Source organism: Portunus trituberculatus, chromosome 39 (assembly GCF_017591435.1).
Source record: "Portunus trituberculatus isolate SZX2019 chromosome 39, ASM1759143v1, whole genome shotgun sequence".
NCBI classification, from domain to species: Eukaryota; Metazoa; Arthropoda; class Malacostraca; order Decapoda; family Portunidae; genus Portunus; species Portunus trituberculatus.
The window spans coordinates 19,209,684-19,236,294 of record NC_059293.1 but is presented as its reverse complement, the minus strand read 5'-3'; the positions used below and the strand labels follow the sequence as shown (position 1 = coordinate 19,236,294).

Below are 26,611 nucleotides of genomic sequence, written 5' to 3'. Positions count from 1 at the left end.
TGTCAGTGGTGTGGGGAATGTGGGTAGAGCACTGTTTGTTGTGGTTTGGTTGAGCGTGATCAGTGAGTCATCAGCGTCTGGTGCACAACGTTCCGCCACACAAAGGAAAAATCTTAGTCTCGACCCTCACAAAGGTTGTTAATCATATATCCAGGTTTGAGTTGTCTATGTTATTGGTTATGTGTATACTTGCAATGTGAAGCGCCGAGCTGTTTTACGTTGACTTATCGCCACCATATCCTGTTGATTAGTCCCAGGCTGCATTATTGCGAAGGTCAGCGCTTCTTTGCTTAGGGTCGTAGCTTCCCTGTGGCTCAGTATTGCAGTGTGCTAGGAACGGTCTGGTGATATCATGTCATAACAGTAGGGTTTTGTTTAGTTTAACTATTTTTATCTGGAGCTTTAAACCAAATCAGCCATAACCCATTTTCAGTCACAGTGTAATCACTAATCAACAAGTACATGCTATATGTTTATACAAAATATTAAGGAGGAAGAGGCTCACATATCTTATAGTCATGGAATAACTTGGATAATTTGTTCTCATGCCCCATCTCATCTTCCTTTCCTTAATATCTATCAGTATATTTTTCTCTTTCATGTATTGTTCCACCTGGGAGTGTTCCCCAAGGTGGTGGCCTCTTCCTTATCTGATTACTTCCTTTGTTCAAGTGATCAAGCTCCATCATCATGCCATCTCTGTATTTCATGTCACCCATTATGTGCACCATTGTTCACTGTTTTATCATTCATATAAACCAGTGGCTCCCAACCTGTGGTATGCATACCATTAGTTAGTGGTACATGAAGGCCTTCCATTTGGTACATCAGCACATTCAGGATCATATGCAATTTTTAGTTAAATTGAATTAATGCATTTCTCAGAAAAATTATTATTGCCTTAAGTACACAAAATAATCTGACATCAATCAACTGGTGGAGAAGAAACAGATGCATCCCTTGTCTTAAATTGAGTTGTTCCTTGTTGTTAGTTCATTTGTGTGTTCTACTTGTGAATTAACTTGTGAATTGAATTTTCTTGGAACCAGATGGTAAGCAGGAATTGTACAGGACCTCCAAGTGGTATTCACTCAGGAATAGTTTGAGAACCACTGATATAAACTTTCATTGGTCTTATCCTCTTATCATATCCTTCTTAGATGAGTAATTTTTACAGCATGCACTTTCCATGTTGGGCCATTCTGTCCATGTCTCTTATACATTAACACTGCCATTAAGAAACTGTCTTAATCCTCTCTTTGCATCTAGAAACATTTCTCCATTTCTTGAATCATCCAAATGATCTTCATATGCCTTCTTTTCATGAATGTCTTTCTTGTCTCAGTATCTCACCATCTTCACATAATATTAGCCCTAGTTAAAACTGTTATCTCTTGCATTTTTTTCTTTTTGCCTGTAACGCAGTGGCATAAGTGAGGTGCGACAGAGAAGGGTGGTCTGTGTTGGGTGGCACTTTTTAGGGGCTAATGTGCATTGTAATATTATATTATTTCTGGGAAGAGCGGTAAACTGGAAGGCCGCGTGCCACCCCAGGTGGTAATACAAACACTATCCATGCCACTGCTGTAACCATCTCATACCTTTCTTCAGTTGGTACACTGAGGTCTATGGGTACCAATTTATTGACCAATGTAAAGAAAGGGTGAGCATTGCAGACTCTTCAGCTTGGCTTTGACCAGAGCTCATGGGTTTATAGTTGCACACCAGCCACTGTATCATGGAGACACTTCCTTATCATCAAAACTTATCTTTTTATTTCCTTCTTCACTTCACCACCTGTTCTTTTTACATATTGCAATTTGGGTATATTTTCAGAAAAGATGAAGCTCTTCAAGAAATTATGGCCTTCCAAAATAGAGCCACATGTTCCGGAGAGGGAACTAGCCATTTCGTCTCCCACAGAAGTTACTCATCATGTACACATAGTCATCAACAGGGAGACCAATTGTTTTGAAGGTGTTCCTCCTGGATGGAGAAAGCAGATGGATATTATAATTGGGTATGTTTTTTTATTTACTAATTTTTTTTTTTATCTCATTATGGTTCTAATAATCTCTTCCTGTTTCCCACAATCAGACAACATTGTCTTTCCTGTCTTCTATAAAAATGAATATTTAATAAGTAGGTCCTCTCTACTTTACTGATGTGTTCACATCACACTTATGGTCACTTGTCTTCCCTTTGTGAAATTCTTTATGCATTCATTTGAGTCATTTTAAAAAATTTCAATTTTCCCTTCAGTGTTTATATGTTCAGGTTAAAATGTCTTACATTTTACTACTTACATGAGTTCTTATATTCTGGTAATTAAAGGGAACATGAAGTGAAAAAGAATCCTGAAGCTGCACTATCAGCAATGATGTTCTTGAAAGCAAAAGAGAATCCTCAAGATACTTTGTCGGAAATGATGTTTATGAATTCCTCTATGCTGGAATCAAAGCTGGACTCTCACTACAAGCCATCAAGTCCTGTGGCTAAGCCGTGCACAGTAAGCAGTATGTAGCATGTGCTTTATGTGTCTGTGTATGTTAGCTACTAATATGGTCAACTTCTATGTACTGATTGTTTTAGTCTTTTCTACGTGATTAATGTTGTTGGTCTTGGATGTAATTTTGTTAAGAAGGCAGCCAAAACTTTTCTCATATATGATAGCCCTCCTAAGTTTGTCCTCTCTGTAAATATTGCTGATAATTGTTGCCTCTGAAGTAAAACATATTTATAGAAAATAGCACAAACATTTAGCAGACATAAATCAAATTATTCCATGTATAAGTAAGAAATATCAACTAATTATTGCTACATCATAAAATTAGCATCATATGTACCCATGATGGGTTGAAGTATGTTAAGTAGATAATTGGTATAGAGCATGGCCGATAGTAAAAAATATTCTAGCCTGCTGTAGGAAAGTAAATTATCTGGGATTAAAGGTAGTATTTGTATATTTATGAGTACTGTATGCTCTGGTTGCTATAGTATCTGGTCATTTATTCAGATTATATATTAATTTAAAATCTATTTCTTCCGTCATTATTTTCATATTTCATTAAATGAAAATTATTTCTATGAGACAATTCTTCAATAAAAAAAATAGTGATTTAATTTCAATGCTTCATATTTTGTACATTATCTTGATTGTTGTGCATACGTATTTGACACACACTGTTGACATGAAGAGTTACAGATAGATGGCATCACTCATTTCATTCACATTGCTATTTCATGATTGCTTTAATCTTTTACAGATACAGCTTATGAAAAAACAAGTACAATGACAGTTACAGAAGTAAGTAAATCTTTTGAAATTTATGTTTTCTCTTTTTATATTGCATGTTTATGCCTTTCAAGGGATATAATTTTATAAAGTGGACATGAAAATACACATTTTTGGTAAGCATGATAATACACCATTATTCAGATACATGTAGAAGTAAAAATGTGCTTATTCTTTCAGTTGTCTGAAAACCAAATGGGAAAAGAAGAGGATCAGAATGCTTTGCCAGACAATGTCTTGAGACGACCTAACCAAGCTCAGAAGTCAGAAGCAGAAGGAGGTGTTGAGAAGGCACAGGTAATTAGTGTTAGTTGAAAAAAAGTATTTATATTTTCCATTTGATGAAATGACTGGAACAATGTTATATCAAAGAAATCTTTTTCAATGCATTTATACCATGTGTGATTTTTCAAGTATCTAAGTTTGGAGGGATTTTGCAACCAACAACGAGACAATAAGCCTTTTTTTTTTTTAATGTTATGGCATATAGTGCCTGTAGGTGTTGTTGAAGAGTATGTATGGAAAGCACTGTTCAACTTCCACCCATTAGTGGCACAGGCAATTCAATTTATAGTGGTACCCATTTTAGGGTCCAAGTGCATCTTTGGTGTAACCTCCTAGAACCTGGGTATCGTAGTGACATGTAGGTAACTTTAAAGCACTTGACAAATGGCAAAGTTTTTAAGGCTGTATGCGGTGGGATATGAACCTACACATGGACGTCTGCCCAATCCCACGCTCACCACTTTATCCACTATGCCATTGCTTCTTTGTCCTGTGATAATCATAAAATTAATGTGCTTTATCTTCACTTGTTTTTCATTGCAAGCAGCATTACTAATGAAAATTAAAATGATCAGACCATAAATACTTACTGTTGTCACTAATTCCTAGATCTATTAATTTTAACAGGCAGAGGGGAAATCCACACAAATGAGTGATGCAGAAGTGATGACGGAATTCCAGAAACTTTGCTCACCTGGTGATCCTGAATTAGTGTATGACCGGAACCAGGAACTGGGATCTGGGTTGGTGGTTGTTATTATTTTGTCATTGATCTGCAATTGATAATTAGCAACACAATAGTATCTGAATGCATGGTATAGCACAGTAATGGGTGGTCATCATATACCTACCCAACATTATGGCTTACTACTTAATACAACCTTCACTTGGTTTGTACTGAACTTGGTGAAATAAAAAGTAGAAATATCTCCAACACAATAGAAAGAAGTGTTTTAACGCATATAACTTTTCATCACATTCATCACATTCATAAACACACATCTCTTTTAGGGCATCTGGGACGGTATTCATTGCACGGAAGAGGGCCACAGGTCAGAAAGTTGCTGTTAAAGATATCAATCTTGAAAAACAGCATAAAAAAGAAGCAATTCTCACAGAAGTTAATTTAATGAAGAATCTGCAGCACAAGAACTTGGTTAATTTTTTAGATTTATTTCTGCAGAATGATCATCTATGGGTAAGAATTACTGGATTTGCTGTGTTTCTGCAATGCTCCCAACTACGTTGATCTGACAAATAGATGCGCATGTCAAGAAGTTATTGTATTTTGCATGTTATTGATGTTGTGTCTTTAGACAACTATATGAAATAGATTTATTCTCTACAGGTAACATTATTCTTTTCTGAACTCTGAATTATCTTATTTTAATCATAAATATGTATTTTGTGCACCAGGTAATCATGGAGTTACTTGACGGGGGACCTTTAACAGACGTTGTCACCCAGACTGTCATGAAGGAACCTCAGATAGCTGCAGTGTGTAATGAGACACTACAAGGCATTGCTTATCTCCATGACAATGTGAGTTATTTGTAAGTTTTTATTTTAATCCACTTTGCTATTCACTTTTTTCTTTATCATGTTGAATAATGGATATATATATATATATATATATATATATATATATATATATATATATATATATATATATATATATATATATATATATATATATATATTTTTTTTTTTTTTATTTATTTATTTTTTTTTCTACATCAGCAATTGACTTACAGGGTGGCTAATGGCTGGTGTAGATGTTAATGGTGTAGATGAACTAAATTTGATTTCTTCAACTTAATATGTTCCTTCAGAATGTAAGAAGAGCATTACTTATTATTGTCTTTATTTACAGGGGATCATTCACAGAGACATCAAGTCAGACAATGTTCTCTTGGGAAAGGATGGCTCTGTTAAATTGACTGACTTTGGTTTCTCTGCTGTTTTGAGTGGAGATGAGAAGCGTCAGACTATGATTGGCACTCCTTATTGGATGGCGCCAGAGGTGTGTGCATAAAATTTCTTTTTGTACTGTTACCTCTTTGCAGCACAGAGGGCACTCAGGTGCTGCACTTACTTTTTTCCAGCAAAGTTTGTATGTAATATTAATTGCATATTGATATTGATGTGATTTTTATTTTTTAATCTTTACTGCTTTATTTTGATAATATGCTGATGTCTTATTTTCACTTCATATATTTTTTTTGTTACCAAATTCAAGGGTATATGTACCATGGTCAGTTTTTGCTGATATAACAAAGGGAATTCTTTTAGTTATTTTGATCTGTAATCCAGGTCGTCCATAGGAAATATTATGGGCCAAAGATTGATATTTGGTCCCTGGGAATCATGGCCATAGAGATGATTGAAGGAGAGCCACCTTACTTGAATGAGACTCCTCTTCGGGCTTTGTATCTCATAGCCTCCAAAGGAAAGCCTGATGTTGAATCTCAGGATGAATTATCTCAAGAGTTTCAGGTATGTTTATATCATTTTACTCATTTGCCTCCATATAGTTCAAATGCCTCATTCCTCTTGGAAATATCCTTTATGGGCTAATAAAGGTTAAAAGATCCTGTCTTGCCTCTTGTAATCCAAGTTTAAGTGACAATTTAGATTACATTACATTGTTATTTACTAACTGACTGTTAGGATTGTATCTATAGTTCTGTGAGATAAATTGAATTGCTTCTGAGAGAGAGAGAGAGAGAGAGAGAGAGAGAGAGAGAGAGAGAGAGAGAGAGAGAGAGAATTGGGCAGTGAAGGAGGTATGAGAAACATAGGTGATGGGGATGTGAAAGTAAAGAATGCAGTCTTAAAATTCATATCAAGGGCAGTTCTATCCACTGATAGTTACTATGAAAAGAAAATGACATGTTGCTTTTTTTAGAAATATAGGTGGAAAAGTTCCTTAATCAAATAGTTCACACACTGATTATAAGAATTTCATGTAGGTATGCTTCATCACTAATTTTGATTTTGGTATTGTCAGGAATTTCTGGATTGTTGTCTTGAAGTTGATGTTGAGAAGCGAGCCACAGCAGCAGATCTCCTTTCCCACAGATTCCTCACCAAAGCAGTTAGTACAGCTACTTTAAAGCCTCACATTGAGGCAGCTCAAAAAATCTTGGGCAAAAATATCCATTGAAATTCACTAAGGTAACATTAATATGGAATATAAACATCCGTATCCAATACAGTATTGGATTATATATAACCTGCATGCTTTAGTCATTTGAGATCCAGATGGTGTTTTAAAAAAAAATGTAAAGCATGAAATGCTTATTTGATCTTATTAGTGGTTAAGAATTTTATTTATTTATTTGTATTAGTTTGCTCTCTAGCTGTTAAGTAGACAATGAACTGTACTGGTTCCTGGGCATTCAGTTATATCTGCTTGTGAGCTGCAAAATATATTTTATTATTTTGTTCACAAGCTGTCTTTTCTCTTTGATACAACCTTTTTGTTGCCTTTTATGATGCACAGGGAATATGGCAGCAATATTCTTTCAACCTGATTGCAAAGTCTACAACCAGGCTGGTAGTATTTAAATAAATCCAGTTATAGCATTTAGGATTTAGGAGACAATATTGATTATTTATATTAAGTGCCATATTATTTCATATCTGAAGAGGACAACTAACGTGTGCTCAATTTATGATAGAGTGATTGTTTGTTTATTGTTACAAAAGAATTTAGGTTGAAATATCAATGTCAGGATAAGAACTTCTAGATGCTGCTAGACACTGGTTTCCTGTTAAGTGACATGTATTTAAAAATATATCGTTCCTCCCTAGGTAACTAATGGAAGAATATATTTTTTTAAATGGTTTATAATTATGCTACTCTTGAAGAATTTTAAATACTTTTTTATGAATTCCTGTCTCTAATATGAGGTATAGGGATATTCTATTCATATTCTAATGAAGTATTTTGCTTGCCTATGTACCACATACAATCATGTGAAAATTTTTGTGTGAGTTTAAGTACATGTCATTCACCATTTATATTATCTTGTATGAAATAAGAACTGTTACACACACACACACACACACACACACACACACACACACACACACACACACACACACACACACACACACACACACACACACACACACACACACACACACCGCGTAGTGTCGTGGTTAGCACGCTCACTTAGCATGCTCGGCTCACAACTGAGAGGGTCAGGGTTCGAGTTCCGAAAAGCGGCGAGGCAAATGGGCAAGCCTCTTAATGTGTAGCCCCTGTTCACCTAGCAGTAAATAGGTATGGGATGTCACTCGAGGGGTTGTGGCCTCGCTTTCCCGGTGTGTGGAGTGTGGTGTGGTCTCAGTCCTACCCGAAGATCGGTCCATGAGTTCTGAGCTCGCTCTGTAATGGGGAAGGCTTGCTGGGTGACCAGCAGACGACTGAGGTGAGGTGAATTACACACACACACCACATAGTGTAGCGGTTAGCACGCTTGGCTCACCGAGAAAGTCTGGGTTTCAATCCTTGGCATGGCAAGGTAAATGGGCAAGTCCCTGTTCACCTAGCTGTAAATAGGTATGGGATGTAACTCAAGGGATTGTGGCCTCACTTTCCCAGTGTGTGGTGTGGTCCAGGTCCTACCCGTAGATCGGTCTGTGAGCTCCGAGCTCGCTCCGTAATGGAGAAGCCTGGCTGGGTGATCAACAAACAACTGTGAATAATAATAACATGTGACACACCTGGAAAATTCTTGTAGGACCACACACTTGTATAGGAAGACCAGATTATTATCTTTTCACTGGTATCCTGTGGTATTGTTGCAAGTCTGTTTACTTCCCAAACTTCTGTGGTAAAATGAACATGAAAAGAAAAATAAAACATATATATAAAGTTTGTATAATGAAGTGGTGAAAATATTGTGGATAGTGTAATGTCTGATCATGTAGCACAAGGCTCAATGTTCTACTCCTATATTTAAGAGATATCATAGATACTACAAAAAAAAAATATTTTTACACTTTTGTAAACTTTCATTTAAGATTTTTTGTACTAGAAATTTTATAAATGAAATAAAAATAGATTATAATGATTGACTAAGTGAAAAGTAAAAAAAATGGAATTAACCAAAATTAGTGATAAATCATAAATATTTGAATGTTGACTAAACTTTAACTTGTAACTTTAGGGTGAGTGTTTTAATTCCAGGCTGTATGAGATCTTCAATAACAGTTCAGCCTTGTTTTTTAGATTTGATATAGGATATTGTAGCAAGACCTGGAATTCCTGTCACCTGAAGCTTATGGGTTAACAAATGTATTGTAAATAGGATTTATATAATATTGGTAATGAATTTTTTATCAAAATGTTCTTTGTATTATTTCCACAATGTCCTGAATATTTAGGAAATTTTTTTTTATGAATGCACATGTTTTCATTCATTTAACAGTATCACTTCTCTACAAAGAAATAATCCTTCAAACTTACTGAATTCAGGAATTTTCTAATTGTGGTACATTATGATGGACTAGAAAATCTTCAGATTTTGGAAGTTTCTGCCTTTCTGTAAATCTTGGAATTTTTCATGTAGGATTATTAACCTGTAGATGTTACCAGCCACAAAGCTTCATGGCACCAGTCCTGTGGAAGTTGTGTACTTAGTTACTTCAATAGCCTTATGATGCTTGGCTCTACAGTACCAAAATCAATGAGCTGTGATATCTTGCTAAATGTTACATGGCTCTAAGTGATCCAACCATGGCTTCATACTGTTCTCTGAATAGTACTATTAAAGAAAAGCCAAGAATGATATCTGAGGTAAAACCATCGTTCTTTTATGAGCAATCCTTGATTTGTTACAATATATTGGGAGGGAAGGTTTCAATGATTTCAAATTTGTGATCATTGATATTTTGTTATACATTATTAAAAATTCTATAGCTTTGACATTATGTATACGACCTTGCATGCTTAAAATATACACATAGTTAATAACAACCTCATACACTTCAAGTAAATATTATGTACAAGTATTATATATATATATATATATATATATATATATATATATATATATATATATATATATATATATATATATATATATATATATATATATATATATTATTTACATGATTATGTGTGAGCAAGTATTTGGTCATTTTATGCCATTAATACCTGTGGATAAACACTACAGTCCATACATTATATGTTAACATTGTAGGTCTATTTCCTGTTGTGGGATGTTGCAATGGATTGCATTTCTAACCATCCTGTCAAAACTAAAAATATTGTGACATTCATAATATGAAATAAATGCATAGTTTATGGCTTTTCAATTCAAAACCATTCGACAGAATATCCAGTAATGCCTTGGATTATAACTAAATTTGTAAGTGAGCAATTTGTACAACAACTATGAATATTGAGCAAAATTTGCTTTAGCATATGATAGAAAGTAAACAAAAACATCCAATTGTTCTCTGCCGGAAACACATGGTGTGTTGTTCCCTGGTCAACATCCAGCATCAAGGCAGACTGCTTTCTTAGACAGGACAACTCAGTAATATGGAGACCTCACTCTAATATGAATTCATCAATCCAGAAACCTAATGCAATAGTTTAAAATAAATAAATATACAAATCTCGGCCAGAATACACAAATCATATATTTTTACATTCTTTTCCTGAAGGTTCCACTTGCAAGCCTCCACACCAGTAATTAAGACTGGAGCAGCCCATGAACAGTCCTGCAAAAAAAAAAAAAAAAAAAAAATTAGTTTCTTGCTACTTGTGGAGAAACTTGGACATATCTTTTGCTTGCCAGACAGAAAGACAGGAAAATAGTTAGTTAGCCAGATATATAAAATGACTGACATAGTTAATATACAATATTTCAATATTGCCACACCACTGTACAGTATTGATAATTTCTGATGTTTTATAGTTAAGAAGCATGAGCATGTATTTGTGTACATACATACATGCATGCATGTACACACAACTGAAAAAAATAATAAAATGTAATTTTCATGTTCTTGGAAAAAAAAAAAAACTGCTTGAAACAAACACACTGGAGAAAGAGAAATTTTCCTGCTTGTATCTCACCATCATGTATGTTAGCCTTCAACACCAAGAAAGTGGACGGAGATTCAATCTTGTTGGGTAATTAGCTTTGAGAGGTATCACAGTCATCTATAGGCACCTCTTGTTGTAAAGGGCATGCCACAGGCCCATTATGGCATTCTGTGTCCACCACACTATTAAAATAGCTGAACCATGACACATCATTATGAAGTATATGTATTTGTTGTCAGGCTTCTTTTTTTTAGTGTGGTATCATGCCAGTCACTGTTTGGGTGGAGAGGTCACTCCTGCCAGGCAGGTGCCAGGCAAAGGAATCACCTATTTTGGAAGGCAGCCTGAACAACAGTGATGCACAATACTTCATGTGGCTTATCCAGGACACAGAATCATAGAGTTATCCCTAGAAATGGAGAGATATATGAAAAACTTTAACAGATATTTAGTGTTAGGATAAATTTTTTTTCAGAGAATATATACAAAATGGAAATATACACTTACATACTCTATGTATACCTAGGGATATGTTAAATCAAACATGACAATACATATATTTTCTTATTACTACTTTTGGTAAAATCAAAATGATTTAATATAATAAATAAAGCTCAGTTATTCTTTGATGATTTATACTTACAGGAAGAAATACCTCCCAAGGGAGGACCATCATCTTCATAGAAATGCTTTCTCAGGTGATTCTCTGTAAGTGAGGAGCTGTCAGTAGTGCCCATGTTGGATTTCAAGCCCTTCACACCCTGACCACTCTTCATAAGTGATGGGGAGGTTTGGTCATTGTCTTCACTCAATTCTTGTCCACCACTTATTGTCATCATTGCATCCACCCTTAAAACATCCACATCTGTGGGAGATGGCATTAGAAAATTGGTCATAGCTCTCTATCAGATTGACTCTCATGTGATCTTTGGAACGAATGCTAGAAACAAAATTTAGAGAGAGAGAGAGAGAGAGAGACGTATTTGGAAGTCCATAACAGTTACTAACCTGCAATATTGGGATTTCTTGTCCAGCTCGGATGGTTGCTTGGTCTGGATGGTTTCAGTAGCTGGAGCTCTAACAAATTGGGTGTGTGGCTGCACATTGGTGAAACTTGACCCTTACAGCCTTCAGAGCTGTCCTTGGCATCCACCACACACTTACGCAATGAGGTGCGGCGGTGGTGCTGATGAAGCAGGAAGGCACACACCAACACTGTTGGTATGAAAACAATTTAACTTGATTGTAAGTTCAAATATTTGTCAAAAACATCTTCCGTCTCATCAACCTTATAAAGGGAGTTATCAACTAAGCAAACAAATTAGGTATGTGCATGTACATTGCTGAAATTCTCACATTATCAGTCATCATGTATCATACTGACTGAACAAGAAAGGGAGAGAGAGAGAGAGAGAGAGAGAGAGAGAGAGAGAGAGAGAGAGAGAGAGAGAGAGAGAGTACAAAGTTATTGGCATTTAAGTTTTTTGATATTGTATTTGAATATAAATAATTCTGATCAGGTGTGAATTGCAAAAAATATTGCATATTACAATTTAATCATCCAAAGCTGATCCAAATAAAGATACTCATGTTCACTTAATTTCATTTTCCACATATTGTTGTTCAGATACTCACAAATGAAAAAGATGGACCACACAATGCCGGTTACCAGAATTCCTACAGGGAGCTTCAGAGAGGTCTGGCTGACATCAGGCAGCTGGCAGTGCTGTCCTCTGAATCCCATCAAGCAGGTGCACACATAGCCTGTTTGTTTAGTCAAGAAAAAAGAAGTTAATAAAAATCATACAGATAAAGTGTTGGTCCATTTACCACAAAACTTGCTGCCTGGGTATGAGCATCACCTGGGTGGGTGTTGAGGCAGGAGCCACCATTAAGACAAGGCTGCCAGGCACACTCATCCTCATCTTCACACACCACACGGCTGCGTCCCAGCACACGACCCTCACCACACCTGTGGCAGTGGTTATAGATCATTCAAACTAATTGTTGGGTGATGGAAATGCCTAATACTTATTAAAGTACATGGTATAAAAAAAAAAAAAAAAAAAGAGCAATATTATCACTGGCTGTGATGGGAAAAGTGACAGGCACTAACCCACAGTGATAAGATCTCCAAGTGTCGACACAGACGAGTGGTGGTCTGCAGGACACGTTGGTACATGACGATGGAGCAAAGCATCCTTGCTCCACACCCTTGAAGGTGCTGGCCTGGCCCCAGGGAGTGCTGTTAACTGCTGGTGGAAGTGGGATACTGTGACCCGAAATGCGCAGGTCATCAATGCATCCTGATTGTGGGGAGGAAACATTCCTGTTAGCCATGTCTCCTTGAACACCTTCACTCTGCGCAGCTTAACACTGAAGAAATAAATGCTTAAAGAAGAGAAGAAAGAAGAAAAAAACTCACCATCAAAATAATCAGTATCAATCTTGAGTATTCCTGTGTCCTGGAAATGTGGAGAGCCACCAAGACGGACGCCTTCCTGCTTGTCTATCTCTAGCAACTGCTGTCCCTCAAACAGCAACGAGGCATTGTAAAGGTCTCCATCTTCATCATCTACCATCAAAAAGGTTGCTGAGCCATACCTGAAGTGAAGCATCATCATCACTCACCCATGAGTACATACCATCAGCAAAATTATTTTCTACTAGGTACACATGTATTTTATTTCCACTTATTTTTCTATCTTCCTCATATAAGAACTTTAAAAAACTAATGCTAAAAATATCTGATCAAATATTAGTAGTGTGAGGTATACAATTTTTTTCCTGACCTGGTGGCAGCAAGGGAGTGCCAATGGCCATCAGTGAGGGCAGCTCGTGAAAGACATATAGAAGTTGGAGGTTGAGGATGGAGCTGCAGTACTGCACACAGGCAGCCATCCACGATCTGTATAGACCAGCTGTCCCGACCATGCTGTGATGACAACACAATCAATTCCCCTCTCCTCCTTAGGGTGCGAAATCTGCCAAGCAAAAGGTGTTGATGTGATGTGGTGATGGTTGGCAACCACTATGTTTCAAAACCCTATAAAGAAATCCACTTTTACCTGAAGCTGAAGGAGGAGGTGTAAGCCAGCGGTGAGAAGGACAGGGCCAACTTGACGTAGCTGTTGGGGAAGAAGGTGGTGGGTGTGGTGGGTGAAGCACAGCCCAGACCGCCCCACCCTGGCTGGCACTCACAATGCAGTGATCCTGGTGATCCCTGACACCTGTTGCATAAGTAATAATCAAAATTTTATGCCTTATGTCATCAGTGTCAGACGTGACAAACTCGATAATTAAAATCTTTAGGAGCAATGTCATCACTCTTCTATGATCAATAAAGTAAAAAAACATATAGTACCAAAAGACATATAATTCTATGAATGACTATACAATACAAGTCTTTCTTCAGTCAGAAACAAACAGTTTCTCAGTCCCATCTGCTTAATTCTCCCTCTCCCACTTCCTGTTTCTCCCTCCCATCTTCTCCTTCCTGCTGTGCCATGCTTGAAGTGAGGGTGTGGTCAGATCATAAGAAATTAGGATTTTGCAGGGAACGAGCAAAATCTCTGGATATGTCACAGCTTGAACTACACTGACCTGCCATGAGGGCCACAATAGAGGTTATTGATGAGGCAGTCTGCAGCATGACACCCTGTGGTGCTGGCTTTGCTGAGGACACTATTTCCCAAGTCTATCAACTGTGGAAGTATATTAAAATCCAAATGAATTCTGTGAAAGAGGTAAATGAGTCCCTATCTTTATCTTTCTAATAAATAACAAGTATGAATATATTATCAAGAGTGAAATCCTTGATTTTATGGTTGGATAAATGTCTATCTTCATTATTCTTTGGTCACTTAAAACAACATATGAAACAGAATGAGTAACGATTTCTTTCAACCCTTTATGTTGATCTATGTCTAAATATCGTGATACTCACCTTGCCATTAATTCTGAGATTCTTGATGCAACCATGAAAGTGTGGTGGATGGGGTAGCATTGGATCTCTACCCATAATGATGGGAGGTAATGGGTGCACTATCCCACCCACCTGAAGCACCCCACTTGAGTTGAGGATGTGGTTATTCTGTGGCAGCTTAGCAGAGCCCCGACACATGTGGACATCAGGGAAGACAGTTGTGGATGAATGGTTGTGAGCAGCAGGAGAGGATGCTGGCAGCTTGTCCCAGTGGTCACCCAAACACAGGTCTACAAGCATCTCCACCAACTATGGATGGGACAGACTGTAAGTATGTATGCAAATATGTATGTTTCCATGTGTGTATTGAATTGCTTCAAAGCGATATGGACTATGAGGGACATAAACCATTGATGTATGCAAAAGATATATACAGAAACTTTCTAATTTGTTGAAAAGCTTAGTGAACTGTAAAGATTTCCTGATGATTTCCTGATGAATGAAGGTAAATCTACTTGAAAACAAAATAATCATTAAGGATTTGATTGTATAAACTATTGCTTTAGTGTCATCCCACAGCCAAAGGAATAATCAAAGAACATTCTCCATCTCATTTTATCTGTAGTGACTCACCTCATCCTTCCAGATGAGGTCTATCCTGTGCCACATGTTGTCAGTGAGGGAGGTGTTGAGGGTTAGGGTGATGGGGCCACTGCCTAGGTCCAGCAGCAGCACTGGCTGACCCTGACGCAGTTCCAACAACAGTACATCATGCATGTTTGGTCCTTGTGCCACACTTTGGTCAGATCCTGAATAAAGCAGTGCAGCTGTTCCCACCATGCTTAGCACTTCCACACTAATGTGCACCTCAGTGCATGGTGGAATGGGTGGCACCCATGCCCATGAACCCTCTGAGGCTAGTTCAGTGCTGGCATCCTCCCCTTCCCCATCCCCCTCAAAGTACCTAGACAGCACTTTGCAGTGGGAACCCAAGGTACCATGTGGACAGATGCAGCTGAGGAATGAAGAATAAAAGAGGAAAACCATCATGATAAATGAAAAACTTAAACCTTGTGGGTCGAGATGTGGTGTAACAGGTACCTTTCATGCTCTAATGATTGTTCATTTACAAGACCAAACCTCTATAATGAGTTTCCTTTGTTTATAGGTTCTGGATGTACTAACCGAGAGCCTGAAGCAGTACTAAGGCACCTTCCTCCATTAAGACAGGTATCGGGGGTGCAGGAGTTGACTCGAGGTGTGGTGGTACCTGTGCAGCCACAGGGTCCTCGTATGACCACCTGAGGTCCCACTACTGCAGAGGAGTTGGCATCCACCACACTAAAGTGTTCAGCAAGGCCCACCCAACAGCCACCTACACATCTCTCCTCTGCTATCTTATCTAAGGAGGCAGCAGCATCCTCATGGCAAGAGATCACACCCACATCCTGCACACTGGTTCCTAGTGTTGCACTCAGCTGTAGTATTAAGGAAACCAATTATCAATCTTTTATAAAGATTCAAAAACTTTTCCACTTATCACTCTCTTAATGAAGTTTTATGAGTGTTTGCTGACCTACATACACTTATGAAAAATCAGTTAACTACTAATGATACAACATAAAGATAATCTAAAACAAACAACGGTGCAAGCATAAACCTCCACTGAATCCAAGTCATTAACTGACCCAATTTGATCTCCTTATCATCTCATGGTCTCATGAAAAGTCACACACATTCCTGAAGTCAAAGTTAACCACTTTAGGGATCTCTAATATTAGGACTTACATTTACCTTATTTTTGTGGTAAAGCAAAAGATATTCAAAATTAGCAATTCCTACAGCAGAGAGCCAAACTCGTGTGGCAGGAATCTTTCCCTCCAAAGGTTGCAGGGAAATAACTTTTACTGCTGCACCACCACCACCTGCCCATGCCTGAATGGCGCCCACCAGACGACTCAACACTGACACTCCAGCCTGAAATATCAACACAATGCTTCTTAAAGAAATGCATGCATGGTGTTGCCTTGAAGAAAGTGCATTGAGTAGCACAGTTTCAAAGAATAGTAACGTCCAACTCAAGATTTTTCTACCCAAATAAAGCATAATAGTGGTTTGATAATATGGTACATCAAACACAAACTATAACTGAAGATAAAAAGTGAGCTAATACATACCTATTGAAATGAATATTTAATAGCAAACTTGGTGAGCACAGAGAAAACAATGTATAAGAAATCTGTACAATTAATGCCTTCACAATGAGCATGTCCTACCTCAGAATGAGACCTCACCAAGCTTTGGCTGTGGGAGGTCAGTGTGAGGGGCATGGCACTCCTCACATCATCCGGGCTGAGGCGCTTCACCAAGACAGTTACATTGGCCTCTATGTTCCTTTGTCCCTGATCACTGTCACTCACTATGAACCTGAGTTCATACCTGCCACCAGAGGCACAACATTATTGGGGAAATACAGGACTGTGTATGCAAAAGTCTAATAAAAAATACTTTAAGATAATAATGTCATAATGAGAGAGAGAGAGAGAGAGAGAGAGAGAGAGAGAGAGAGAGCTTGAAGTTTTGAAATGGATAGATTGTACCCGTACTGGCCATCTGGAGTGGAGGGAGCCATGGACAAGTGACCAGTGAAGGTGTTCAGGAAAAAACCAGCCTGAGGGTGTCTCCAGGCGAAGGTCTTAGCACCAGTATTCCAGTTATCTGGATCTTGTACGTACACTCGACCAAGTGGTACTGATGCCCCCTTCCGCTGAGAGAGAGAGAGAGTCTGATTGAGGATTTACAAAACTAGAGTACATTTAAATCAGTTAATCTTACAGACAAATATCCTGAAAGATCTAAATAATGATGACAATGGCATACTCATAAAAGAAACTAGGTATGTAATTCAAAATCTACAATTAGTATGTAGCAGTCCTAACTGATAATGTGCGGTGGGTCTGATTTGTTGTTGAAGGTCTAACCTGCATGGTGTGCACGGTGACGGTCTTGGCGGCGGGCGCCATGGGGTTGTCATTGATGTCGGCCACGTGCAGGGTGAGGGTGACGGTGGCGGTGAGTGATGGCCACCCAGCGTCGCCCACCACCAGGGGCACCAGCAGGGCGGGACGCTCCTCTCGGTCCAGCGCCGCCCGCGTCCACACCACGCCCACGCCCCGCCCGTCGTCCCCTCCTGCACCAAACACAGGAAGGCATCAATCAGGGAGGCGAGTCTCGCTCCCTCCAGAGGTGGAGGTGCAGATCCACTGAAAACAAGTGTAGCCAAGTGTACAGAGTGTTGGCGCGACTCACTTCTGTCCAGCGTGACTCTGATGCTGTCGGTGACGTGGGGCGGCGCACGAGGGTCCAGGGAGATGGTGAAGGGTGGCCCGTGACCCTGTTGCCAATCGTCGGGGTCACCCAGCTTGACCCGCGCCACCAGCTGTGCCTGGCTGTTCTCTGTCACCTGCACCTCACGAGGCTCAGACAAGAACGGCGGGTTGTCGTTCACGTCTGTCACATTGATCTGTTGAGAGTCAGTACCTACATGCAAATATGAAAAGAATGAAAAAAAAAAATCCAAGGAAATAAAACACTTGATTCTTAACATCTCATAAATATGTACTCACAGTAAGAGTGGCGGTGGTTGTCCTGGGTGGTGCCCCATCATCAACTGCCCATAACAGCAAACTGTGAGCATCTGTAATTTCACGGTCCAACCCACCCACCAGACGCATGGCACCTGTCCTGTCTACATCAAACTGATGGCCCGGGTCACTGTTTGGATCCACACGGTAACTAATCTGGCTTTCTCCAGCCTGATGGAAGGGGGGAAAGTTATGAAGAGACTTTGTTTGGTTCAAATTTTTTATCAAAATTTCAAACATAAATGGTTGGTCACACCTGGAGAGGCCTAGTTCAATGCTATCATTACTTCTCCAATACGTATTTCCTTCTAAGAAAGATGACTCTCAGTTGTGTGCGCCAACACAGAACTTTAAGTTATAAGTGCATATATATATATATATATATATATATATATATATATATATATATATATATATATATATATATATATATATATATATATATATATATATATATATATAGATAGATAGATAGATAGATAGATAGATAGATAGATGTACATATGTTCATGTTTGAATAAAAATATTTGTTAACTGTGAAGACTTACAGCATCTGGATCAACGGCCGTGAAGGAGGCAAGGAGGGATCCACGTGGGGTGTCTTCAGGTAGCATCAGGTGGATGCTTTCCTTGTTGAACACAGGGTCATTGTCATTCTCATCCACCAGTTTCAGCCTTACCCAGGTCTCAGCTATGTGTTCCTTCTGTCCCCATCCAGCTTCTCCCTGTGGATGTGACATGGCTGATAAAATGAACAGATTTTTCTTGTAAAGTTATGACAGGAGCAATGTGTTTAATATTCAGTACAGTAATGTACTCTCAATGAAATTCATTCTTATTAAGTTTACAATAAATAATACACACACCTTTATTTTTCTAGTGATTTTTGCTGGAAACATGCAGACATGGACATGTGCAAAGATACTTTCCCGTACATCACAAATAAGATATGCCACAACTAAGGAAATACACACTCACCACATCCGTGACCTGAACCTTGAAATTAAATCCCTGCCGATGGTCAGGATTCTCAAAATCCAGCGGTTTCACTGATTTCAGGTTCCCACCAGGGAGTGATCCTGACACACCCTCCACTTGAAACATCTGCCAGCCACGCCCACTCTCTGGCACCACCTGTAGTGGAAAACCATTAAGAGAAGGCACATTTTCTGAGGCATAACTTTAGCAGATTTTTTTCTTATCTTAAATTTTTAACACATTATTTCATACTGTTATGTGAGGTCTTATTGATACTTTATAAGCAAATTGTTTTCTGTGCAAAATTGAATTCTGTTTAGAAGTGAGCTATGTGACACTAGAGATACACATTAAATTTCTATTGGGAATTACTGAAAATCATTTATCAAAACTAAAAATATGAAGGAAGGAAATGGTTCAAGAAAATATACACATAATAAGAGGATTAACTTGAAATAAAAGAAGTTAATTGATAGAACTGACCCTGTAGGCGAAGTCGTTGGTGACGTCCTGGTCCACGACGGTGAGTGTGGCCAGCACGTTGTCGGGGTCGAGGCTCTCAGGCACGTCCAGCGTCCACTCGGGCCGCGAGAACCTCGGAGGCACGTCGTTCACGTCGTCCACGTCCACCACCACCGTTCCCGTGCCTGGGAGAGGCGTGAGGGGGGTAGGAGGTGAGCAGCGAGGAGGGAAAGGGAGAAAAGAAGAGTGACACGGGCGTGTTTCCCTCACACTCACCCTTGAGGCCGCCGCCGTCGGTCGCCACCACCTGGATGACGTAGCGCTGGGTCTTCTCCCGGTCGAGGCAGCACAGCGCCGTGGTGATGACGCCCAGCTCGCTGTCGATCGCGAAGATGGGACGGCCGCTCGACTCGTCGATCGCGTTCTTCTCCAGCGAGAAGGTCACCTTGGCGTTGTCTCCCTCCTGGGGGTCGTCGTGGTCCGTGGCCACCACGCGCGTCACCGACGACCCTGCAGAACACCGTTATCATTATACGTAGAGAAATGAATGTTACTGTCAGTTATAATATCAACACTGACAGTAACACAATTAATAAAGATATTATCATAGTCACGGTTCTTTCAGTAATAAGCCACATGGCTGCTTTGCATGAGTGCTACCGATGGGCGTGTCTTCAGAGACGGTGGCCGTGGTGATAGGAGAAGGGAAGAAGGGCGCGTTGTCATTGGCATCTTTGAGGTTGACACGGATGTCAGTGTGTGCTTCAAGCTCCCCATCAGTGGCTGTCACACGCAGGCGCCATTGAGCCTGGCCGTGAGGAGGATCACGGTCTAAAGGCTAAATGTGGGAAGAGAAAATATATTATCAGAAATAGGGGCTGTGAAAAAAGTATATGAAATGATGTTATGATAGACACAGACATATTATGATCTTTGTCATCACATTCATAAATATGAAGCATGTTGTATTCACCCTGAGAAGCAAGACTGTTCCGGAGGCAGCATCCAAGGAGAAGCAAGGCCGCGACCCGTTAGTGAAGATGCCATCTCCGGAGATGGTGTAGGTGAGGCTCCCAAACCGACCTGTGTCCTCGTCCACTGCTGTCACTTGCTGCAGGATAATTTAATTTACACACACACACACACACACACACACACACACACACACACACACACACACACACACACACACACACACACACACACACACACACACACACACACACACACACACACATGTGTTGAGACTTGGAACAGTTTGAGTGAGGAAGTGGTGTCAGCAAAGAGTGTGCATAGGTTTAAAGAAAATTGGATAAGTGTAGATATGGAGACGGGGCCACACGAATGTAAAGCTCAGGCCCTGTAAAACTACAACTAGGTAAATACACACACGGGCACGGCGAGGCAAATGGGCAACCTCTTAATGTGTAGCCTTTGTTCACCTAACAATAAATAGGTACGGGATGTAACTCGAAGGGTTGTGGTCTCGCTTTCCCGGTGTGTGTGGTGTGTGGTGCAGTCTCAGTCCTACCCTAAAATAGGTATATGAGTTCTGAGCTCGCTCCGTAATGGGAAAGGCGGGCTGGGTGCCCAGCAGACGACAGTGGTGAATTACGAAATATAAGAGGGAATAAAACCACACAGAGTCCCTACCTTCAGTATGACTTTGGGCAGGTGTCTGTTGTCCTCCTCGGTGATCTGGGTCTCGTGTAGCGCCCTCAGGAACACCGGCGCGTGGTCGTTTTGGTCGTCCACTTTCACCACCACCCGCGCCACACTCCTTGCAGCTCCAACCACCGCCTCCACCAATAGTTCATGCTGAGGGACGAAGAGCCAGTTTTGAGAGAGAGAGAGAGAGAGAGAGAGAGAGAGAGAGAGAGAGAGAGAGAGAGAGAGTAATGTAATTTAAGACATTCAGGCATTGCCTCAATGGCTATTACCGCTTTTCCAAAGAAATAATCAATGCAAGTGGGTGAAGGTGTGTGCGTCCAAGTACTATTTCAACTTCGTTCCCCGTGGAAGCCTCACGCCGCCTGTCCTGAACGATGGAACGTAATGAAAAGAAAAGTCTGTCATTACTATCACGTCTACCCTGAGCTTGTAGCGGAAAGGCCGATGGCATGCAGTACAGTCGAGGACAAAGACAGGATTTGCTTCCGCTTTTCAGTAGTATCGAATTCCATCGAGGACCAGCCAGTGTTATTTGTGATTCATTTCACGCATCGCCTGCAAAGTGAACACCCAGGTGCAGGGAGAAGAATGACACTTAGTGAAATGCTGCAGTGAACAGCTAACCTTCACTGCTGTTTGCGGTTTAAGAGTTTAGACACACACACACACACACACACACACACACACACACACACACACACACACACACACACACACACACATATGACAAGTCTGAGTGCTTGGCGAGACCCACCTGTTGCTGCAGCTCGTAGTCAAGAGGCTGCAGGAGCGAGAGGATGCCAGAAGCTGGGTCGAGATGGAATAAGTTGTCCTCGTTACCTTGAATGATCCGATACTTTACAGTCTCACCTGAAGGAAAGAGGGCAAGAGCAGGGTTTAGCAGAGTGATGAATGATTAGATTGTTTCGCTGATATTAGAGAAAATACTAATTAATATTCCTCGGAAATCAAACCTTTGCAAAAACAACAAACGCTTTTGTAAACAATGGAGTGGTGGAGTTTTAGAGATACCAAACATCCAATAAGCCAGTGTGTCCATCACAACAGCAAACTAAGAAATATGATAGGGATGAATAAGATGTATGATACTCTTCAGTGTAAAACAGTTGTGATAACGTGGTAGCGAGAGACTCGTTTGTCGCCTCGTTCTGGTAGGGACCTTAATGAATGTCATCCTCTTATCCATACATTGCCAGAGACATGTAAGAGAGCTGTTTGTCACCTTCCCTAAGAAAAGAACTCACCTGAGGCTCGAACCCTGGCGGACAGCCGCAGCAGGTGGTCAGCGCTGGTGTTCTCAGGAACCGTCACCTCATACTCCGGCTGCTTGAACTCCACCGGGTCGCTGCCCACCAGCTTGGTCACTGTGAGAAAGAAAGAGTGTCTGGTTCATATGAATTTGAAGTAATAATCTGATTCCAAGAGATTATCAAAATGGGCTGCTTTTCCTGTTTAAAAGTCAATATACAGAGAGAGAGAGAGAGAGAGAGAGAGAGAGAGAGAGATTACCATCATCAAGGGTTCCGTGCTTTCCTGTCTTTCCTTCATCTCCCCCAGTCCTGGCCGAGGCCCATTTGTCCCGCGCTGGATGAGAGGAAACAGTGTCGGTAGTTTGTGCTGAGATTCAAGATTTTCACTAATGACCGAACCCGTCCGTCCAACAGCGGACAGAGAGACAAAAAGGCACACGAAAAATTCTCTTCTCGTTAGGAGAGAGAGAGAGAGAGAGAGAGAGAGAGAGAGAGAGAGAGAGAGAGAGAGAGAGATCCCATTTAAACGTTACACTATTAAACAATAACTTTTACCTCTCTCAACAAAATGCGTCAGGAAAAAAGACAAATATAAAAGAAAAAGAGAAAAACAAGACGGTACTAATGAGAGACGCAGGTGGCGGTGGATTTTACGTCTATTGTATAAATCTGCTTAAGTTAAAAGTTTGGATGTAAATATGATTTCTTTTCTATCCCACCAGTGTTCAAAGCGTCATTAAGAACATTCCCACAACAAAGCTAAGACGTAACACTGTCTTCTCGGCTGGAATACGAAGGAAAAGAAAGAAAATCAAAGAAAGAAAGTCCAGGCCTGTATTCTGAAACACTTAAGGGTCTCACACGAACCATTATTAAGAAAGGTTACAAGGATGAGAAGTTAAGTTTTTGTTATTATCATTATTTTTGTTTATTCTTTTATCATTATCATTTTTTTTTCAGTGTTCACTTTTTTCCTGAACTCACCTTGTCGTGCATTAATTAAAGTCCATCAACAAATACCTTGCGCTCTCTCTCTCTCTCTCTCTCTCTCTCTCTCTCTCTCTCTCTCTCTCTCTCTCTCTCTCTCTCTCTCTCTCTCTTTCTCAACCACTTATCGTAATTTACGCCTGTCAGGACTTCGACATTCTCTCCTCCAGGTTTCCTTTTCCTTTTCATGGAGATAGTGAAGAAAGAAAATATTTGGTTTCATTTAATGCATACTCACAAAAGAAAGGAATAACTGGAAAAAAAAATTGAAATGCTAATAACTATTACTTTGAAAATGGAAGAGAATTCTCACTTTAAAAATTCTGAAGACCTCCAGAAATATCCAAAGTCAAGAAGGAGAGAAATAACGAGAAAGAAAAAAAAAAAAAGATCGTAAGAGAAACTGATTTAGAAGTTTTCTCACTTGCTTAAAAGATACGAAGGGTTTTTATACGACAGATAACATTCAACATTCGTCTATCGGTTCAAGAAAAACGCAAAAATTAAGTGGCAAAATAATTCCTGTACGATATCAGGGAATTTGTTTTGTTGTTGTTTGGTCGTTGTTTGCAGAGGGAGGGAACAGATACTTAATTACTTCAATAGACTTTTAGCGAGGAGCGTGTGTGAGGTGAAGTGGGAGAGTTAAAAAAGGTGGTGGGTGCAGAAAAGAGGAGGAGGAGGAGGAGGAGGAGGACTTAAAGGAGGAGAAGGAGGAAGAAGACTTAATTAACTCATACTAAACAAAGCCGATCAATTTACTAACTACACGTGTCTTACTTTAAGTTTGTGAGGGAGTGAGGTAACAACATTGACAGGAAGAAGAAACAACAACAACAACAACAACAACAACAACAACAAGCCTCAGAGTTTAAGAACAGTCAGGAATAATCAAGAGCTTAGAAAGTCATCCCTTGCATTTTTAATCCCATAAGGTCACGTCTGGCGGTATAGTGCAATGTTTACCCAAATTCTCATCTCACGATAAACCCCACGCTTTCTAACCTCCGCGGACTACACCAAGCGAGAAGCAGACAACACACAACAAATTCTAGTAACAAACAGGGTAGATACCGTCGAGTGTTATGGCATCATGGCGCACAACTGTTATAAAACAAAGGTTACAGGACAGAAGGTGGATATCTCGGAGACGCTTCAAGACAGGACATTTCCAGCCAAGATGTGCGCGGGGTCAGGCAATCAGACACGACGTTCCTGAGGTAATATTGTCGACTGTGTTCTGGCAACGATTTCTCCAGAGCAATGTTATCCCCGAGGGGAGACTGAAGTTTCTCGTCTTCTGGTAGAGCTTCTGCATTATGGGTTGTGGAATGAAAGGGAAAAAGGAAGGGCCGTGCAACTTCCTCCAGGGATGGGGAAGGGAAGTGTTGCCGGCAGGAGAGGGAAAAGGAGAAAGTTGAGAGAAGAAAGAAACTAAGTGACAAAGAAGCAAAGGAATGAGAGAAGGAAGGGAGCGAACTGCGTGTGATGGGGCGGGCTGCTGGGAGGGAGAAAGGAAAGTTGGGATTACCTCAAAGAAAATGCAAAGGAAGAACCAAGGAGGAGGAATACAGTTGTTCACGGGACGGGACTTAACAGCCTCCCGCCCTTACACTGCTGCCCCCCTCGCCCCCCACACACACCTCACGAGTCGCTATTTCTTATTCCATGCTAACTCATTTCCGCCAAGTCTCCTTTCATCTGATAAGCGGCACTTCTTTACTCGCGACGTGGAAATAACACAAGAGGGAAAAAGAAAGAAAGAAGGAAAGAAAAAGAAAAAAATGGTCATAAGTCTCATGAAGCTCTTAATTAATGTTCACAAACTATTCCTTATCCATGAGAGAGAGAGAGAGAGAGAGAGAGAGAGAGAGAGAGAGAGAGAGAGAATTACTCCACGATAACTGAGCCTGAGTTAACGTGTAGCATTGATGAATATTAATACCAATTACGTCTCCTTCTCCTCCTCCTCCTCCACACGACATATGCTTAACCACTTCAGTACTGGGACGCATTTCTACCCTGAGAATTGAGTGTGATTAGACGATTTTATTTACATTGGGGAGGGTCTATGGACGTCAAAAGATTAATGGCCAGAGACTTTACTATTTTAATCCCCACATAAGTTTCTGAAGCCGTATAAAATCACGAAATAGTAACAATAATGAATGTGTAAACTCGGTATAGTACGAAAGGGCTTAAGGCAGAATCTCAGCGGACACCCTCCATTATAGATACACAAGTATTCAGGATTCCTTTAATCATATTCCTCTCTTTATATGAGCTCAAATTCTACGTACTGTATATATATCTTCTGTTCCGCTTCCTCTTCATCCTCCTCTACGTTATGTTCATCCTCTTCATCCTCTTCCCTATTTTCATTTTCTTTGTTTCTTCCTATTTTCCACTTCGCTACTGTTCTCGCGTATCTATTCTGTCTTCGCTCGCCACCTGCTTACTTCACCTCACACCAGTCAGTCCAAAGAATCAATGTATTTTGTCACTAATCTCTTCTAATCTCTGTCTGTCCGTCTCTGAATTTACATTTAACTTTGACATGTGAATCACGAAAAGAGGTCAAGAATTTTATGAGGAAAAAGTGAGAGGGTGACGCTAAAAAAAGGAAGTCGCTAAACAATGACAAGAAAAAAAGATGAGGAAAAAGAGGTGAAAAGATGACATACTGTACCCTTCTTTTTCAACGAATGAGTGGGAGTAAAGAGTAAAGACAATGGAAGCGAGACTTTTCTAGAGACTGCCAATAAAGGAGGTAAAAGTTAAGGAAAAACAATGGCAAGCAGACTATTGCAGAGGAGATAAAAGTTAACTCTTCCATTAAAGAGACGAGCATAATGGAGCTGAGGGGACGGAGCGGGAACACCTGCAGAAGGAGAGAAACAGTTGTTATCAGGCTCATAGTGAGGAACTTGTTAAAACACCTCAGTGAGACATGTGGGGTAAAATGACAATGTGAGGAAAAAGGTTCCTATTGCTTCTCTCTTGTTTGGCAGGAATATAATGAGT

At 40.0% G+C, this 26,611-nt stretch overlaps 2 protein-coding genes across 5 annotated transcripts in view; one reads left to right on the top strand and one right to left on the bottom strand.

Annotated features, from left to right (window-relative positions):
• LOC123515583 (serine/threonine-protein kinase PAK 2-like) overlaps positions 1–7,034 on the top strand; it is a 7,050-nt gene extending 16 nt beyond the window's left edge. The window contains exons 1-11 of one of the 3 annotated variants that reach the window (XM_045274328.1): positions 1–134; positions 1,837–2,020; positions 2,335–2,516; positions 3,267–3,307; positions 3,476–3,592; positions 4,208–4,323; positions 4,592–4,778; positions 4,997–5,122; positions 5,454–5,603; positions 5,894–6,076; positions 6,591–7,034. The exon at positions 1–134 is cut by the window's left edge and continues 16 nt beyond it. In XM_045274328.1, the coding sequence (XP_045130263.1) occupies positions 1,842–2,020; positions 2,335–2,516; positions 3,267–3,307; positions 3,476–3,592; positions 4,208–4,323; positions 4,592–4,778; positions 4,997–5,122; positions 5,454–5,603; positions 5,894–6,076; positions 6,591–6,746 (1,437 nt within the window). In that variant the 5' untranslated portion in view covers positions 1–134; positions 1,837–1,841 and the 3' untranslated portion in view covers positions 6,747–7,034. Of the gene's footprint in view, positions 155–1,836; positions 2,021–2,334; positions 2,517–3,266; positions 3,308–3,475; positions 3,593–4,207; positions 4,324–4,591; positions 4,779–4,996; positions 5,123–5,453; positions 5,604–5,893; positions 6,077–6,590 lie in introns of those variants that run through there. The other 2 variants (XM_045274329.1, XM_045274330.1) reach the window with 2 other exon arrangements.
• A 2,675-nt stretch (positions 7,035–9,709) lies between these two features.
• Positions 9,710–26,611, bottom strand: part of LOC123515493 (putative neural-cadherin 2) — a 76,518-nt gene continuing 59,616 nt past the window's right edge. For both annotated transcript variants that reach the window (XM_045274102.1, XM_045274103.1), the window contains 29 exons: positions 22,595–22,714; positions 22,084–22,199; positions 21,312–21,476; positions 20,632–20,769; positions 20,319–20,496; positions 19,935–20,168; positions 19,680–19,843; positions 19,197–19,352; positions 18,767–18,943; positions 18,201–18,389; positions 17,884–18,097; positions 17,556–17,764; positions 17,181–17,341; positions 16,851–17,013; positions 16,369–16,551; positions 15,760–16,052; positions 15,208–15,589; positions 14,596–14,883; positions 14,253–14,353; positions 13,718–13,879; positions 13,442–13,633; positions 13,075–13,253; positions 12,766–12,955; positions 12,512–12,621; positions 12,285–12,413; positions 11,658–11,864; positions 11,293–11,514; positions 10,680–11,058; positions 9,710–10,321 (listed from right to left, as the gene is read on the bottom strand). In XM_045274102.1, coding sequence (XP_045130037.1) covers positions 11,045–11,058; positions 11,293–11,514; positions 11,658–11,864; positions 12,285–12,413; positions 12,512–12,621; positions 12,766–12,955; positions 13,075–13,253; positions 13,442–13,633; positions 13,718–13,879; positions 14,253–14,353; positions 14,596–14,883; positions 15,208–15,589; positions 15,760–16,052; positions 16,369–16,551; positions 16,851–17,013; positions 17,181–17,341; positions 17,556–17,764; positions 17,884–18,097; positions 18,201–18,389; positions 18,767–18,943; positions 19,197–19,352; positions 19,680–19,843; positions 19,935–20,168; positions 20,319–20,496; positions 20,632–20,769; positions 21,312–21,476; positions 22,084–22,199; positions 22,595–22,714 — 5,036 coding nt within the window. In that variant the 3' untranslated portion in view covers positions 9,710–10,321; positions 10,680–11,044. The remainder of the gene's footprint in view (positions 10,322–10,679; positions 11,059–11,292; positions 11,515–11,657; positions 11,865–12,284; positions 12,414–12,511; positions 12,622–12,765; positions 12,956–13,074; positions 13,254–13,441; positions 13,634–13,717; positions 13,880–14,252; positions 14,354–14,595; positions 14,884–15,207; positions 15,590–15,759; positions 16,053–16,368; positions 16,552–16,850; positions 17,014–17,180; positions 17,342–17,555; positions 17,765–17,883; positions 18,098–18,200; positions 18,390–18,766; positions 18,944–19,196; positions 19,353–19,679; positions 19,844–19,934; positions 20,169–20,318; positions 20,497–20,631; positions 20,770–21,311; positions 21,477–22,083; positions 22,200–22,594; positions 22,715–26,611) is intronic.